Consider the following 18542-nt stretch of genomic DNA (forward strand, 5'->3'; position numbering starts at 1 on the left):
TTAGGTTGTAGGGAGGGTCTTCTGTGAGAGTTGAACACTTCTACCCCTTTAGAAAATTCAATCCGGGATAGTAGGTCACAAACCCTAGTTCTAGAAGCTAACAATATCCTCAAGGTAATTTCACCTTGTCTTGGATAACTTACATTTCTTCTTATGTAAACAAATGAGGAGCTAATTCTCTTTATTATTGCATTGTCACCATATCAGTGGTTGGGAATCCATTTTGGTTGTGCTGGAGCCTATGAAAAATTGGTCTCTTGAATATTCTTTTTGAGAATCCCATTTAAACGACTGCGACTTTTTCATTAATGGACTAGTTATTTTATATTATGTGCCATACACATTTAAGAAATCATTCAAATTTGTGGAATTGTCCTCAAGCTTTCACAGACATGGCTACAGAATGATGCCTGAACAGTCAGCAACCCTTGTAGTTTTGAGCATGTGAACATTAATTTTGAAGCTATGGCTTCTAGAAATGTTAATTGCTGGGAACAATTGTAAGGACATTTAAGGGGGGAAATGTGTGATAATAGAAATGAAAAATAGCTTATAACAAGTTAACTTTCAAAATGCTATACTTTTGAAGGCCTTAACCACAGACCACCTCCTAGAGTCGAAGGAAGAAACTTCTCCTTGCCAGTTCCAAACAAACCTCGATCACTGGCTCCTGGCGAAGAAGAGGTAATTAAGCATATGTTTTTATTTTCTTTTTTTCCTAGCAAATAACCAGAACCTCCCATTTGATACTCCTTTGTATTTTATTATTATTTTAAGTTACCCTTAATTTTTTTAAGTGAATTAAAGGGAAGGGATCCAGGTGAAAAATATGTTCTTTTTTCTTAGTGTTTTTCAGACTCTTCTAATAGCACATGTGTGTTTTGCATTTAACAACGAGAAAAAAAAAACAACCTATTTTTCATTTGTTTTCTAGCTTATGACCTTGAATAAGTCACTTAACTGCTCATTAACCCAGATTTTTCATTAAGTATATTATACTAAACTGAGGAAATTATTACGTCTATCTTTCCTGATTAAAGCTTCCATTATATACGGAATGCTTATTCTCAACTACCTTTGCAAACAAAGTCATGATAAAGAGCGGTTCATGCAAAGTATCTTCTATTTAGCCCCACATAAGTGATTCCATATTCAAATTAAGAAAACAAATGTTTCAATGCTCATGGAATTGAGTTGGTGATTTATGAAAATGATTACTTGGAGGCTTTTCTTTTCACTTACATATGTAACTGCAAAATTTATTCAGTTTTTAAAAATTTACATTTTCAGAATTCATTAAATGAAGAGTGGTATGTTTCTTACATTACCCGACCAGAGGCAGAAGCTGCTCTTAGAAAGATAAACCAGGTACTGTGCTAAAGTTTATTTTTAAGTAGTTATAAATATTAATGGAAGGAGAAAAGGGGAACTGGCTTTTATTGAGGACCAATTACAGGCTAGGAATTCTGCTAGGTGATATTCATGCTGTTATACCAAGGGGACCCATTAGTGACAACTTTAGACCTACCAGCATCCATAGCAATGAGTCCTAGAATCTGGGAAAAATCTAAATTAAGGCAATCATTCGGCTGGCAGAATCTGAGGAAATTTTTATTAACGATAAAGGTCTGTCTTGTCATAGGAAGCATACCTTATCAAAAGGAGATCCTTTCTTCCAAACTTCTAACATCTTACTGGTTCCATCTTCATTCTTTAATACACAATTGCCATCCACACTGATGTGAAGAGATCCATATGGAAAAAGGCAGCAGCAACTTTTTGCCCTTTCCCCTAGAAATTTCTAGGTTAACCAGGTCTCCTATGGTCTGGTGATGAACCTTAACCTTAAATCTATACATGAGAGAAAGAAAAGCAAAGATTCTTCATCTCTCACATTTTGAGTCTACAAGAATAATCCTCAATCTTAGCTGCACATTTAAATCACGTGGGGGGCTTTAAAAATTCTGATTCTTGGGTTTCATCTAGAGAGATACCTGATTTCATTGGTTGGGTGTTCTATGTGGGTTCTGGGAGTTTTCAAAACTCTAAATTCTAAATTCTAATCTGTGAATCACTGGTCCACAGGTATATTTGTTGAATAGAAGAGGTTCTGAATGGAATTTACTCAATCGAAATAAAAAGAACATACGAAAGCCACTTTTGTAGATTGATCTCTTTAAAGCCATCATGATTGAACATACAAATGAGGCAGTAGTTTAAAGCTGCCTTACTAATTAATCCTATTTTAATATTAGATCTTTACAGTATAAATATTATGTAGCAATAATTTATGGAGTGACATTTGAAAGTACAGGACAAATCACAACACTATTTTAATATATAGAAGAAAAAAGTGGTAAGAACACAGGATGGTCCACATTTGTTTATGGTCAGATGTTTAATGATGAAGATGTGGTGATCGTGAGGTTTTAAAATGGGTGAATTTCAGAGGCATTTGTGTCTTTTCTCACTTTGGCTATGGAAAGAAAAGGTTAGTGAATTAGCACCCAGTAGTAGGAAGACAGATCTTTAGTTAAAGCAAAAGAGTCCTTATTTTGTCTGGCCCTTTATCCACTCAACCACTTAGTATTTTCTTTTATTACAAAAAAAGGGATTTCTTTTTCATCAAAAGACTTCAAAGAGGTTCTTTTTGAAATTTGGAAATTTTTCTGGTACAATCTTTGCTGCTTCTTGACAACCAAGAAATCCATGACACCTAGGACTGTAACCCTTCAGGGAACTAAATGTTCACTGACTTGTCAACTGGTTAAGTTTCCAGATCTCTAGAGGCTTGTCCATGGCTCCTATAGGCAATACAAGTATAGGCTTTACTGGGGTACCCGGGTGGCTAAGTCAGTTAAACGTCTGATTCTTGATTTCGGCTCAGGTCAGGGTCCTGGGATCAAGCCCTAAGTTGGGCTCCCCGCTCAGCAGAGAGTCGGCTTGAGGGTTCTTTCTGCCTCTCTCTGCCCCTCTCCCTACTCATGCCCTCGTGCTCTCTCTTTAAAATAAATAGTAAAGAAAAAAAAAAAAAAAAAGAAGAAGAAGTATGGACATTTACTGCTCACATAATAACAGGAATTTATTCTTTTAGGATGGCACTTTCCTGGTTAGAGACAGCTCTAAAAAAACAATAACCAATCCATATGTCCTCATGGTATTATACAAAGATAAAGTTTACAACATCCAGATCCGCTATCAAGAGGAAAGCCAAGTTTACTTGTTGGGAACTGGACTCCGCGGGAAAGAGGTAAGGAATTCCAGTTGCAAAACTTCCCCAAATCCTCTGTTTATTTATGCCTTTCTGAACACCTGCCAATGTGGAACCCTACTGTGACATTCTTTGAGAGTCCATACTATGGCAATGTTAGAGTAAGATCACATTAATGAAGCCTGTGGCAGGAAATAAAATAACAGTAGCTATCTGTGCCATAGAGTCTTTCTCTATGGCTTTCTCTATATCTTTAATTCCAAATAGTCTAAGATCACATGTATAACTTTTAACTTTTAAAATTAAAAAATTAACATTTAAATTAAATAGATAGTTAGATGGTGTCAAAGGGAAGTCCCTTCTATCATTCACCTCTCTAACATAATTTTAACGCAAGATTGCAGTGTACTTATAAGGCTATCTTTTAAAATTGACATCTGGAAAGGGGTAAAAAATAAAATTCTTGTTGTGGTGACTATTTAAATACTTGGGTCATTTCTCACTTAAAATGGAGGTTTGGTCAATGAAGGTGGTCAAACTGACAGAGAAATTTTCCTCTGTTTTGCCAGTGTTTATGTTAATTATTTTTTGGATGGTAATTAAAAAAAAACCCCTGCTTTTGCAAAGGAAGCTAACAGCTAAACTTAAGCCCCAAACATGTTCTATAAGTTCAAAGTTCCAGGAAGAGGATCTGCTGAATCAAACATTTCCAGAATGAAAAAGAATTAAGCCTTAGCTTCTACTTTACTCCAAGTATTTTTAATTCATGATCATGTAAACGAGTAGGAAAAAGCACATGCTTCTGATCAAATGTTTCGATCACTGGTTCAGTGTGGCTAGAGCTGCGTAGGTGCTGCAGGGGCAGAGAAGTCTGCCCTCCAGAATTTCTGTTCGTCTGGTGTGGGAAAACCCAAGTACAAACCACACCTTGCTGCTGTCCTGGAAGGAGGCATCCAGCAGGGTAGTCTCAGATGAAGTGCGTAATGTTGTCTGGGGTGCCTGTGTGATTCTGACCCCTGTCTAGAAGGATGGATGGTTTTTTTTTTCCTGTCTGGCCGTCAGGGATAAGGTGATGAAGGCAATGGGTACAAAGATTTGGCTGCAGAGCCTTTGCGAGCGTGAGGTGGCAGTGAGGACACAGCAGGGAGATCATGAAGGAATTATTCCTTCTGCAATGCTATGGATGTCGGCTCCAGACACGGGGACACTGTCTGACCTCCTGATTCCTTATACCTCCTCATACTATTAGTGACTAAGAGTGAAGTAGGGATACAGAAACCAAAATCAAAGACACAAACAGAGCAACCCTAAGGCAAAGGTATCATAATTAGACCTCTTATTTATGACCCCCATAAAGTTAAAAAATATATAAATATATATATCTACATATAACATAAATATAAATATAGACTTTTATCCCTAATTTGTTGGTGTTGAGGAATTATTTTTTTCAAAGTACTATAGTAGAAATCATTAAAATATTTCCCAAGTATTACACATTTTTTCTCACCATCCTCATGACTTGAAGAGGTAGGAAATTATGCAGATAAAAAAAAAAACAAAAACAACTGAGGGTGAAATTCATGCTACTCATTCCAATGTTGATGTATCTCCTTATTTTGAAATTTTCAGGACTTCTTGTCTGTGTCAGATATTATTGACTACTTCAGGAAAATGCCACTTCTGCTCATTGATGGGAAAAACCGAGGCTCCAGATACCAGTGCACGTTAACGCATTCTGCCGGTTATCCCTAGCAAGTTAGCCAAACAGACGAAACTTCCTCCTGCCTCTGTTGCCAGCATGGGAAGATCAGTCAATGGTGGTGAATGGAGAAACACTTGGGACTGAATCAAACCCCTCAACATGAGCACAAGGTTTTGACCTTTCACATAAAAAAGTGTTTGAAATGAAGACTGTCAAATATCTCATAATTTATTTATTCTTCTTCAATGTTTGTAAAGTGCATGAGTAATACTGTTCACACTTGAAGTCTAGTAGTGCACTATAATCATTCATTTAAAAATGTGTATTTTGAAAGAAGTTTACATAGCTACAGAAATAATTTGAGGCCAGTTTAAAAAAATTGAAACAGTAATAGTTTTTGGTATCACATAAAACTTTTTTTTAAATAGCCAAACCTTTGTTAGTCAGAGGCAATCCTTAGTTTTATACATAATTTGACAATTTCTAAAATTCACTTTCTCGGCAGCAATAATTTAAGAGACTTCAAACGATTTCATCCTTTCTTATTTGGTATTTTTCGCTGGGGGGATTTTTGTGTACTTTTTTTATGAAAAGATAAACATATGAGGGGATAACTTCCTAGGATTAAAATTAATTTGTCTTTTGCTTTACTTTTGTGTTCCTAAAACTACTGACTTTGTTTAGTCCATAATATTGTATTTTTAAAGCAAATTTAAGCTACAAATACCAAAAGTAATAATTTTAAATTTAGAGATGAGGCTTTGGAATCAAATATAGCTGGATATAAGTTCATCAGATCCCGACTCCCACATCCCACCCCCTCTGCAACTCCCACAACTCCAAAAGCATTTTCAAGTGATATGGATTTTACCAGAGTCTTCCAACAAAGATGAAAGAGCCATGCATATACACAGAAAAATGTGATCAGACTTTCCTATTAGATGCCTTTCTTCTCTCTTTTATCCCCTGACAACTCTACCATAAAGCTCTTCTCATCACCATTCCTAAAAAGGCTTTATAGATCCTTTGAAGCAACACAGCTCTTCCCTTCAGCTTACATATCTCACTTAACAGATGGTAGTAGGTGTTCAGCACAACAAAAACCAGGGGACGGTTGTTCTTCAAGTTCTCCCCTTTGGGGCCTTTGTTATTAATCTATGACTTTTATTAACAACAAAAATTTTTGGCTTCTCTACTTAATCTGCAAGTTTTCTGAGTGGCAAAAAATATCTTGCATCTTATTTTCGTAAGTTAATTAATAGAACATCAGAGGGGAGCTTAGAAGTTACCTGATTAAAACTGATAATTTGCTAAGATAACAAGTATGTGCACACGTTTAACCAGTGATGATGATAACGTTTCATCAAGTTTCATCCTTACAAACCGGAAGTTCTCAATTTAGGGTCCAGAGCTAGGGAGTTCTAAAGCTGAAAAATTTGCAATCCTTTACATGTTTATTCAAAAGGACTTCAACAAGCATTTATTCAGTGCCTATTCTGTGTTAAACACTGAGCTGGGTGGTGAGGGTAGCAGACACTGTGAGCTGACCTTGTGTCTTGCTTTTGGGTATACTGTTCTTTATGTTGAAAATCTCTAAAATGAAGGAGGTCATAGATTTTAAAGCAACTATTTGGTAGTAAATCCTGTCAGCTGCCACGTCTCTACCCTCTTGTACCTGCCATATGTAGGACACCAGTCTATAACAGAAGAGGATAAAGACGACACAGAAATAGAACCAGGTTAGAGACATTATAAATTAGTAGGGTCCCTGACATCTATTTTAACTACTTCCAAGTCACATGAACCAATAAACCCTAAAGCTAGCTTGAGTTGTTTTTGGCATTTGTTACCAGGAGAGATTGGATTAATACAAATTTATACCAAGCATTTCCAATTTGGTTAACTCTCTTTCAATCTGAGCCAAAATTCAAGCAAAGTAAAGGATAAGCAACGCCCGATGGCCAATTTCCTATATCCTATTCTTGCCACTAGTGAAATGAATTAGCTATTCTTTGAAACATTAAAACAGTAAGACAGCTTTTAAGAATATTAAATGATTATTTACAACTCATATTTTTATTTTTTTTTTATAATATTAAATATCTTAGTAAAATCAGTTCTCCCAGACACATGGTAATTCCACAATAAATACAGTTACAAATTCACAACAAACCAAAAGAAATCAGATAGAAAAGCTCTTAGAAGCAAAGGATACATCTGATAGTTTAGACTCTTCAAAGAGGGGGATTTTCTCTTCTGGTTCCTGTAGGTCATCTGTCTTCACAGGATGACTAAAATGTAGAGTAAGGTCACAAAGCAGCAACTGGGAGAGCTCTGTGTAAAACAAAATAATAGAAGATACCATCTTGGAGCACATATGTCATAGACAATCATTATTCTTTTTTTTTTTTGAAAGATTTTATTTTTGGGGGTTCCCTGGGTGGCTCTTCATTGAGTGTCTTCCTGATTTCAGCTCAGGTCAAGATCTCTGAGATGGAGCCCTGTGTCAGGCTCTGTGTTCAGCTCAGAGTCTGCTTGAGATTCTCACTTCCTCTTCCCCTCGTCACACCCGCATTCTAACTCTCTCTAAAACAAATACAATCTTTGGGGGAAAAGCTTTATTTTTATGTAATCTCTACATCCAATGTGGGCTCGAACCCACTACCCTGAATTCAAGAGCTGTACGTTCCACAAAATGAGCCAGCCAGGTATCCCTATTATTACTTTCTGTATCTCTTTCTAATTCTTAGTATTCTCTGAAGTGATTGAGACCACAATCAAGTGTGCCCATTTTAACTTAAAGTCAAATTTTTGTACTATAAAATAAGCATGACATAAAAATTAACTAGAAGTCTCTACTTTTGCACTATCTTACCAAACTGCAACTTGATTTATAGAAATGTGATTTATGCTTTTTATAAACTTATTATTTTTGTGTCATATGTTATGTGTAGAGAATCGAATAGCATGTTACAAAATTTAGCAGTTCCTATCTCCAAGAGGCAACCACTCTTAATTTTTTTTTTCCCTGCTTAGATTGTTTTTGTTGCTTTTGTTGTTTTATATGTGTCTGTGTTTGGTGTCTTTTGGTTTTGTTTGGGGGGCAGGTTGGTATTTACCTCCATATCTCTAAATGACACAAATATTTATTTTTTTAACCACAGGAATTATCTATCTGCTTTTGACTATAGAAGACTATGATAGAGCTCTTTTCACTCACCCCCCAGAGCCCCAGTGTACTTAAGAATACAATTTTTGTTAGCTCAGTATTTAACGGTTAACATTTTTTGATTATATAAATATTCTCCACAGCTGAGCCTTTCCTTTCCTTCCAGTGCCACCCAATCAGTTAATAATCTTCTTATTTTCACTGTTTAATTATCATAAATATATCCCAAATCTTCCCTAGTTGGGCAGATCTCCTTTTGGTATATAGTCAGATGCCTTAGCTCTCTGCCTTGTTGAAAGTCTCTCCTCTCCTAGAGCCTTCTGATCTACTCTAGTCTGGACTGGTGGTTCTCTAGGACTGCAGTGCAGCACGCATCTGAGAACTCCTTTCCCCATTATTCTATGGACTCCTTTCCCCCCATCCCTTGTGTGGAGTATCCTTTTTCTAAAACCTCATTTCTTTCTCTTCTGGTCTGCTACCTTGTTTGGTGGAATATGACCTCAGGAATCAGTAACTTTCTGAAGGAGGAAAAGTTTTGTATCTGAAAATTTCTCTCTCTATACTAATGTTGAATAGATTGACTGACTGTACAAATATAGGTTAGAAATCACGTTTCTTCAGAGTTCTGAGGACTTGCTGCACTTTCTTCTAGCTTCTAGTGTAGCTGTGAGAATTTTCATGATTCTAGTTCTTTTTTTTAAGATTTTATTTATTTATTTGACAGAGAGAGATATCACAAGTAGGCAGAGAGAGGAGGGAAGCAGGCTCCCTGCTGAGCAGAGAGCTGGATGTGGGGCTGGATCCCAGGACCCTGAGATCATGACCTGAGCCAAAAGCAGAGGTTTAACCCACTGAGCCACCCAGGCGCCCTCATGATTCTAGTTCTTAATTGTTATTTCTCTGTAGAAACTTTAAGGACTTTTTGTTCTTCCAGAACAAAATTTCACAGTATTGTACCTTGGGGGTCTACTTTCAACCACTGTGTTGGGCTCTTACATTATAGAGACTCTTCTCCTTCAGCTCATTAAATTTTTCTCAGATTAGTTCTTTAATGAATTCCCTCCCCGTGTATTGTCTGTGTTCTTTCTTTATAACACTCCTAGTTGTTGAACTTCCTTCACTGATCTTGTAATTTTTTCTCCCTAAAACTTTTCACCTCTATTTTTTTTGCCCTCTATGGGATTGTCTTCTTTTTATCTTTAAACCCTTCTACAGAGGCTATTTCTATTTTCCCACTTAATTTCCAAGAATCCCTTCTCTAAACTTTTTAAAAAAAGATTTTATTTATTTATTTGAGAGAGAGAGTGTGTGAGAGAGCATGAGATGGAGGAGGGTCAGAGGAAGAAGCAGACTCCCTGAGCTGGGAGCCCTGATGTGGGACTCGATTCTGGAACTCCAGGGTCATGACCTGAGCCAAAGGCAGATGCTTAATGGACTGAGTCAGCCAGGCATCCCTCTAAACTTTTTTTATAGGCTCATGTTCCTGTTCCATGGACATAGTATTTTCTCTTGGGTCTCTTCAGCTATTGATAGTTTCTTGGGAGTTTTCATCTCACTTCATGATTTCTGTTTCTTTTTCATTGAGGGAATCCATGTATTGACTTTGTCTCTGCTTTTCAAAGTAGATGCTTTCATCAAATATCTACTGCACCAGAGCTATATCTGCTCGTATTTAAGACCACAGCACTAAAGACAACTGGAAACTCTGTGCCTATGGTAGCCTGTATTGGGGGGCAAGCTGGCTGGGTATTCTATTGGGGGCAACCTCTGCTCTCGGTGTCTTTAGAATTTTTCCCTTAGGCTAGTCAGATTCCTGAAAGAAAAATCTGCTTGAGTGTGTAATTCTGGTTAGCAATGTTTCGTAGCCAAGTGGGAAAAGAAAACTGGGAGTCTTGTAATCCAGTATGTAAACTTTGTCTTAATATCTTTGTTTTCAGCACAGTACTCTTTGCCTCAACTTATGGCTAATGGCTCCAGGCCAGAGATCCTCTCAGGGAATAAAATTCAACTTTTCTGTCATAGAAAAGGAAGGGTTGCTTCGTTCAGAGAGGGGAAGAGAACTTAGGGGTCTACAACTTCTTCTTGTTCTTGTTCTTCTTTTAGAGAGAGAGAGGTTGGGGTGGCAGAGAGGGAGAAGGGGAGAGAGAGAGAGAGTCTCAAGCAGGCTGCATGCCTGCATGGAGCCCAATGCAGGGCTCCATCTCACAATCGAAATCATGACCTAAGCTGAAATCAAGAATCAGATGCTTAACTGAGTGAGTGACCCAGGTGCCCCTTTTTAATATTTATATTTATTTATTTATTCAACAACTTCTTAAACATTTAACTAGCCTTCCTGTTCTTAGCCCCACCTTTACCCCCACTTCCAGAGGATTATGGCGCCACCATATATTGAGTCCTCATTGCCTCTACCCAGCCAGCTCATGGTTCAGATTTTTGTACGTTAAGGTTCAGACTTTCCTGTTTGCTTTCATTTGCTTTCCGTTTCACTATGAATTGTTTTTGAGAGCTCTTTATCTTGTGCATTTTTGTCTCTTTAAAATCACTTTAAATTTAAACCTCAGGTTTACCAGTGACTAGTTCTATGACCTTGGAAGAGTTAGCTAACCTGTCTATGTCTGTTTCTCTATCTATAAATGCCAATGGTAATATTTTCTACCTCATAAGGTTGTGAGGACAACTGGGTGCATTTGTATAGCGCTCTTGGAAGAACATCTGGATTATGGTAAATGCTATGTGTCAGCTATTGACATTCTTATTGAGAGAAGGAAGTGTGGCTAAAAGGAGTGTTGTTCGTTTAAGCTTCTAAGTTTACCAGAAGTCTGCCCTCTGATTATAGCTCTATGAGCCCCTATAGCTTAACTGCCTGACTTCCCCCACAGCTTCTGAAGAACACATTCATCACATTCACTGTTTCTATTTTACTTCATGAAAGAATAATCCCCAAATTAGAACAGTTACGTATTAAGTTTCAGATAAACCTAAAGCTTTTCTGTTTTAAACGAAGACAAGCAATGAGACACCAATTATTCATTTAGTAAACACTTACAAGAAGTTATTATATCAAGGTACTAAGTTAAGTGCTAGGAAGACCCTGTAGGAGCTTACAGTTGAGCAGGGAGAGGAAAAGAAAGTCAACATGTAATTACAACACAGTGTGATAGATGATAGGAAAAGGTAGAAGAGATAACATGCTTGTTCAAAAAAATTTTGCCAGTGTAAGTAATTGACTAATAAGTAGCAGTTAACCTGGCCAGGTGGAGGTGGGGGGTGCAGCGGTGGGCATTTCAGAAGATGCGTGTGTTAAGGTACAGATGTGGATAAAGAGCAAATACGTAGATTTGCAAGTGGTTCAGTATGGCTGAAGCACAGAATGTGCAGGGAGAAAAGAATGATAAGATACTGGAGAGACAGCCTGGGGCCTGATCTCAAGAGGTCTTATAGGCCATTCTAGGAGGCGTGTTGGACTTTATTCCGGGGCAATAGTGAACTAATTAGAGTTTTTAGGAGATTCACATTTTAGAAAGAAAATCCTTGCTGTATTGTTGAGTTTGGTTTTGAGAGATGATGAATTAAGCAGGGATAACCAGATTTCTTTACAACAGATTCCTCGGAGACTTTGTCAATATGTATTGTGAATTTCTGAGAGAAATATACAGCATAAAACACTTCCCAAATTTATTTGACCACAATAAGGTGGACTCTGTTCTTACTGCACACCACTTACTAAAACCTCTGGAGACAGCAGGGTTAGCATATCAAAGTCTGGGAAATATGGCACTCACTATTTGGTGCCTAACTAACAAGCACTCCCCTCTTCTTCTTGGGGCAATACTTGATTCCGTCAGAGGTGATCCGTTCCCCAGCTCCAGCAGTAAGTCCTGACTGGCCCAGACTGGTCTTGGCAGTTCCATTCCCCTTGACAGCAGATGGTGTAGGCATATGCATTTGATGCAATCTGGTCATGAAAGGGAAGGGAAAATAAGCTGGAGGGACCTGGGGAAAGGCTTTTATAGAGACACAGGCAGATACGGTGTCTGTAGATGGCCACACCTGCAGGTAATGACTATGAGGGATAAACAGTGAACAGAACAGAGCAGAAAAATGTAAAGAACCTGTATGGTCAGAAGCCTTTAAAACTCTGAATTAATTCTGGGTCTGCCCTACTTTTGATCTCTTATTTCCTTCTTGTGTAAGCCACATTAAGTCGATATTTTGTTACTCTTATAGCTGAATTCCTTATAACTGACAGAGAAGCTATCCTCAAATATCCAAGAGCTGTCATAAGAAGAATAACTACATACTCAGTGTAGTTTCAGATTAGAAATAGGACCAGTGTGAAAGAAGACGGGAATAGATTTCAGCTAGTCCATAAGGAGGAACCATCTAAAAAGGAAGAGGCTGCCTGGTGAGATAGTGAGTTCTCCAACAGAGGAAATATTTGGTCAGGGATAAACTGTCCCTAGAAATACTCAGTCATGGAATTTTACATGTCTGGGATAAAATAATAGAATGTCTGTGAGGTGAATATCTAAACATCATGAACTATAAGGTCTAATTCTACTCTATGAATCTGTTTAAAATGATGAAACCTTAACTCATAGAACAAACAAACTTATAATTTTAACTTGGAAGGAACCTTAGGGGCTTGGTAATGATTAACGGATAGAGACACTGAATTTTGCAGAATGTGACATCATCTGCATTTATTGAAGGGAAGGAGGAAAGTATATTTAAAGAGCTTAGTTAGACAACATCATAAGCTTGTTAGTGTCAGGGATAGGAATTCAAGTCTGCTAACTCCCAGGAAAATTCTCAAACATAATTCATCTTTAGATTTCAAGTTCATATTACAGTATCAACAATTCTTAAGAAATAGAGAAATTCTAATTAGTTGGCAAATTCAGTTATATCCCAGCAGAAACACAATTTGGCTCTATTGTTTGTTTTATAACTATGGCATGCAAACATTTTAATTCAGTGATTCCATACTTACCTTTCATCTTCTTCAACTCCAAAGAAATTGTGTTAATGTTTTTAATTATGGCCTCCACATTTAGCTTATGGTCAGTAACATTATTCTTAAACATCTGATTTTAAAAGAGAAACAAAACGTATAATCAGAAGCATTTATGTGCACTTTGAAAATACTTCAGTCTTCCCTAGTTCTAAAAGGAAAATCTATTATTTCAGAACTGAAATAATTGTGAAATAATAGTCAATATAATGGCTAGAATTCTAGCACAGTAAGACATCAACTTTTTCATTTTCCAAGTGAATACACCTCCAACTAGAATTCTTCTTTAATGAAACCAGATAACAAGATGGGGCCCTTACAATGGAAATGCAGAGGTCTCTTTTTCAGAAAGCCTCAGCACTTATAGACTACCTTATAATTGAGTAGTCATACAAAACTTTCTCTAATTTTGTTTATGTAAGACAGTGTATTCTTCTAACTTATTCTTGAATAACAGGGTCCACAGAAAAACTCTAAGTACATAGTAAAACTCAAAGTGAGATTCAATTACAATTCATAAACTAAGAAGACGGCAAAAGGGCCACTTTTATTTTAGCTTTAGGAATTAGGGCAATACACTTTTTTAAATATTCTGGTTAACTAAAATGTATAAATCAACAGGTTACCATGTTCTATGTACACTACATATTTTTTTTAACCAATTTTGTCAGGTACAAATACATAAACAGGTGGTTCACTAGAAACTAATCTTAGCCATTCAAATCTCTCCAAATGATTTGACAAAATAAACCACAATTAGCACACACAGCTCTGGCAGTGTGAAAGTTAGTTATGGGTCAGGCTGCTTGTCCAAAATAATGAAAATAAACTAACCGTTAAGTCGATTTCTTGACTCTGCTTTCTCCTGAATCGAGGAATTTATCCTACTTCACTCACTTTAGAGTCACTAAAAAGGTATAAAAATTTCATTTTCCAGTGAATAAAATATATTTTGCATCCACCTACAATAGCCTAGAAGCCAAAAAGGGAATGGTAGCTATCTTACTTGGTTGGATATAGCAAATCAAAAGATTTGTGTTTGAGGCGGGTGTTGGGGTTTTGGGTGGGGGGAGAAAAGCTGCTAAAAAAGAGGGTGAAGAAAGTGTAATTAAAGAACTTTAAAAATGAGGAATGGTTATTTAAAAAAAAAAAAAAGAAATTAAAAAAAACCAAGAGGGAAGTAGAAACTACGTGGATAGAGAAATACCCAAGAAAGTTGACCCTCCCACCGCAGGTCTAGTTACCCGGCGCCCTTGAGTGTGCCCTTGGATGGGGGATGGCGGTGGGGGCGGGGGTGGGGGAATGTGGGTGGAGGGGTGTCGGAAGGCAGAGCTGAGGCTGGACCCCACTGAACTGGAGAGAGGTCAGTGGTGCGTCAAGCCTTCCGTGGAGATCTGGGTTAGGCCATCGCTCAGAGATAAGGGAGAGGCCAGTCAAAGGGCATTCCCCAGAGGTGAGAAGTGGTGAGAAGGCTCTGGGGATGGAAGGAATAGTGGAACCAGAGGCCAAGATACCGCAGGCTGAAGGCAGTGATGCAACCGAGGCACTGACCTCCAGCTGGGAGGCCGGGAGGCACAGCTCAGGTCCTCATCCTAAGGAGTGAGGATCATCCCCGCAGCTTCTGTTCTAAAGGCCACCCCTTCCTTCTCAGCCCAGTCCACACCAGTGAGGAGCCCCGGGGTGTCGCTGGCCGGCCCAACCACCCCTTGGTGACTGAAGATAGCCTCAAAGTTTCCACTGCCCTCGGCTCCCAAACCGGATGAGGACCATACAAAACACATTCCGCATGACCCTGGCCTTGGGACCACCACCGGACCCTTCTGGAACCCATGGATGCCCGTGAGGAGCCCCAAGCCCTTGGGGGCCCGCCCATTTGGAAGCTGACAATGGAGCCTGAGGCAACCTGGAAATTTCCACAGCCTTGCCTTGCCCCCAAACCAGATTAGGATTATTTAAAAACCAGTACCTTTGGCTGGCCCACAAACCAACACTCTAAAGACCCACGTGGCCCAACGGTCACCACAGCTCTGACGAAAGTGGGGGCGGAGCCGACTGTGAAAAGCACGACTGTGCATCCTGATTGGCCAGCTTCTCTTCCTCCTGCAACCTGGGAGTTGTAGTCCAAGGCAAAGCTCCTGCGGAGAAGGTGCCGGGCGCTAAGCTGGAAGGGATTCGTAGGGACCTGCAGCCTGAGAGGGAGAGTGAAGAAGGCGCTGACATTTTTGCTTTTTGTGTGGCAGGCACTGCGCTAGGCGCTTCCCAACCCTTATCTGCATTTAATTTTCACAATATAAGGAGTGTTATTAAGGCCAGACTCCGTCTAGACTGAAACTGCTCCGGTGTGAATCGTACTCCGGCATTTGTTTAGCTAGAGAGGTGCTGGTAAACAGTTTAATCATTTAGAGTACGAGCGTCCTCATCTATCATGTGAAGATAGTAATAACTGCCTGCTGGTGTTCTTTTGAAGTTTAAGTGAGATAATGCATCAAAGGGAGTTGGCAGAGGATAGGCCCCATAAATGTTAGCTATTACCATTCCTATAAATTTTTATAGATGCGTGAAGAGTACAGACGATCCTGGAGTGTATACTGGAGAGATATACACTGGTCTCTTGCCAGTGGGGAAGCTGGGATCCAAGCCATCTTCACTAGATTCCGAAAAGAATCTCTGGTAAGGCAGCCTCTGGGGCTGACTCAGACACGTTCCCTCTGACTTACTAAGTAAGTCTTTGCCTTTTCTAAATCTTCCCTATAATATCGAGCAGTCTCTGTCATTTCCTGACAACCCAGAGCACATAATCTCTTGTTTAAGTGCGGTCGCTTGCAGTATGACACTGTGGAGTCTGTTGTCTGATAAGAGGTAGATGAGGAAGGGAGCAGGAGGAGCAACTTCAGTCCTAAGGAGAACTACCGATGTAATCTCGGAACACTGGAGCTGCCTTTCTCCCTACCTTGGTTTCCTCATGTGTTTCCTTATGAGAGGGATGGGCTAGACCGGTGTTTCCTAAGTTGCACTCACTGTAAGGCTACTGTTAGGACTATTTGCCCTGAACTGTGTACCACCTGTTTTATTCGCTTAGTACTTTAAATTTACTTCCCTTTAAAATTTAAATCTAGGGGCGCCTGGGTGGCTCAGTGGGTTACGCCTCTGCCTTCGGCTCGGGTCATGATCCCAGGGTCCTGGGATGGAGCCCCGCATCGGGCTCTCTGCTCCGCAGGGAGCCTGCTTTCTCCTCTCTCTCTCTGCCTGCCTCTCTGCCTACTTGTCATCTCTATCTGTCAAATAAATAAATAAACCTTTTAAAAAATTTTAAATCTACTTTTAAAGTTTTTTTGGGTATCACCAGTGTAAACAGAAGCTAATAGGAAAAATAAAGACAATGGGAATAAGACAACGTTTGTAATCATCTAGACATTTCTTGCCTGCTGATGGCGGTGTTCCTGTAGCTGGGTCTCCTTTGTTAAAATGGGTTATTAAGTGTTAGCGAAGAGTTAAAGATAGTGTAGCCCAAACTCAGACTTTCTTTTTGAGGTAATCAGAAGAATTGAAAGAGTTAGAAGGGGAATAACTCTCACTTATAATTACGCGTTAATGCCTTTGTACCATATGAAACCACCTCTCATATCCTTGGTGGGATAAGTCCCACACTTTCTTCAAACTAGATTTAGGTGCTGTCCAATATACCGTCCCATTCTAAAACTCCTTCCTTCTCGACATGCTATAGGTACCTTTCAAAACTCACCTCAATCCTGGAAAGAGTCTTCTTGAATGAACCCTACCAAAATCTACAGTTTCATCCCAGTTCCTCTGCCAAGGCTTCCTTTACTCATTTAGACTGTGTACACTTCCTGTTATCAGGTCTCGCATTTTCTGATTTCTGATACATGCGCTGAGCATTTCTCATCTAATTCTTTGAGTAAAGAAGACACAGAAGGTCAGGCAACAAATATTCTTTTAGCACTCACCTATTAGGAATTATGTTAGAAGCCTTCATCTTCTGACAATTCTTTGAGGTGGCTGTTATCACCCTAGTTTCATAGAAAACAAAGCTCGAGTCCAGAGTTTAACACTTGCTCAGGGGCACAAGAACCAGACATCCTGTCTGTGCAACTCCAGAGCCTTCTGTTCTTTTCTCTGCACTAAGCTGTCTCCCAACCAGGACACCATCTCCTGAAACAGTAAACAAGGACATCATGGCTCCATGGTGTGTGTGTTTCACAGATCACTGATCTTGAACACACACGTACTAACGCACATCCAAGCATACAAGTGACCAACCTGGGATGAGGAACATTTATTTTAGAAATTAAGGACATTATAAAAGCAAAAATAACTGTCATCACTGTTTTTATAAAAGCAGAGATCACTGTTTTTATAAAAGCAGAGATAATCTGACATCCAAAAAGAAAGGAAGAAAGAAAAAAGAAGGAAGGTTATAGTAATTTCAGAAAAGACCAGCTTCATAAAAAATTTACTGGATGTCTTTTTTCTTCACCCCCTTGTATTGATTCAGACTAGTGAAAACTAGTCTCAGACCTGCACCCAGATGTGTGTTCGGAAACTCCACATAGATTATAGCAGGAGATGATAAGGTGTATAAGAGAAGCAGGGTGAAAAACATAGGAGATAGCATTAGGATTGAGAATCCTGAAAATCCAGTGATGATGGGGGCTGGGTCTTGGTAGGATGAGGAGTCTCTGGGGCCGCATCATCCCAAACCCACTGACCCCATTCACAAGATTCAGGAAGTGTTTGTGGGTCCTGCTTCAGCTCAGATACCTGTGGGTTAGGATTCTGCTTACGGGACTTCTGATAGAATACAAAGACCTTCCACCCATCCCAAATGCTGATTACTTCTTCTGAGTGGATTCAAATGCTGTGATTTGGGAAATATCATCATGAAGCCTTTACAAAAAGAAGAATAAGAAGAATCAATTTTGTGTTTCTTTTAAAATAAGTGGTATAAGAAGAAAAAAGAGATGTGGACTCAGAAAAAGATAGATTGTAATAATGTATTTTTCTTCACAAAAATGTCTTAACGTAATGATGACTACTTATTGTAGTGTTTTTCCTCCCTAAGTAACTATAGATTCTTATTTCTTTTCATGGGAAAATAAAACTTTCAAAGCCTGATTTGCTACTTAAAGCTTGAGACTGTTATAGATGAGCCCCTTAAAAAAAATCTATCTTCTTTAATAAGTTTGCAATGCTTTACTGGAACTCCGTCCAGGTTGCAGTTGCTGATTCTAATGTTAATCAAATAAAGAAGATTAAAAAGCTGACAAATTCTCCCATAAAGAGAAAAGTTGTTACAGAAAAACAAGGTGATTAAGCGTTTTATGGAGTCGGGTGTGAGTGTCTCAGTTAGTTTTCTTACGAATTCTTGACATAAAGTCTTCGTTTCCAGGAAAACAAATTGAATAAATTATCTCATTTCTTG

General features: G+C 38.8%; 2 protein-coding genes across 2 annotated transcripts in view; one reads left to right on the plus strand and one right to left on the minus strand.

The window, feature by feature from the left end:
- Positions 1–5123, plus strand: part of LOC111140829 (lymphocyte cytosolic protein 2) — a 44042-nt gene extending 38919 nt beyond the window's left edge. Inside the window, exons 18-21 of the mRNA XM_022493027.1 lie at positions 590–684; positions 1291–1368; positions 3095–3250; positions 4844–5123. Coding sequence (XP_022348735.1) covers positions 590–684; positions 1291–1368; positions 3095–3250; positions 4844–4966 — 452 coding nt within the window. The 3' untranslated portion in view covers positions 4967–5123. The remainder of the gene's footprint in view (positions 1–589; positions 685–1290; positions 1369–3094; positions 3251–4843) is intronic.
- A 1935-nt stretch (positions 5124–7058) lies between these two features.
- On the minus strand, positions 7059–15177 carry LOC111141004 (chromosome unknown C5orf58 homolog). The gene is given in 4 exon segments (XM_022493313.1): positions 7059–7250; positions 13082–13175; positions 15069–15143; positions 15145–15177. Coding segments are annotated over 4 exon segments (354 nt in total). The 3' UTR covers positions 7059–7098.
- Between the last annotated feature and the right edge of the window lie 3365 nt (positions 15178–18542).

The sequence above is a fragment of the Enhydra lutris genome, unplaced genomic scaffold (genome assembly GCF_002288905.1).
Source record: "Enhydra lutris kenyoni isolate GAN:26980312 unplaced genomic scaffold, ASM228890v2 scaffoldscaffold5, whole genome shotgun sequence".
Taxonomy (NCBI): Eukaryota; Metazoa; Chordata; class Mammalia; order Carnivora; family Mustelidae; genus Enhydra; species Enhydra lutris.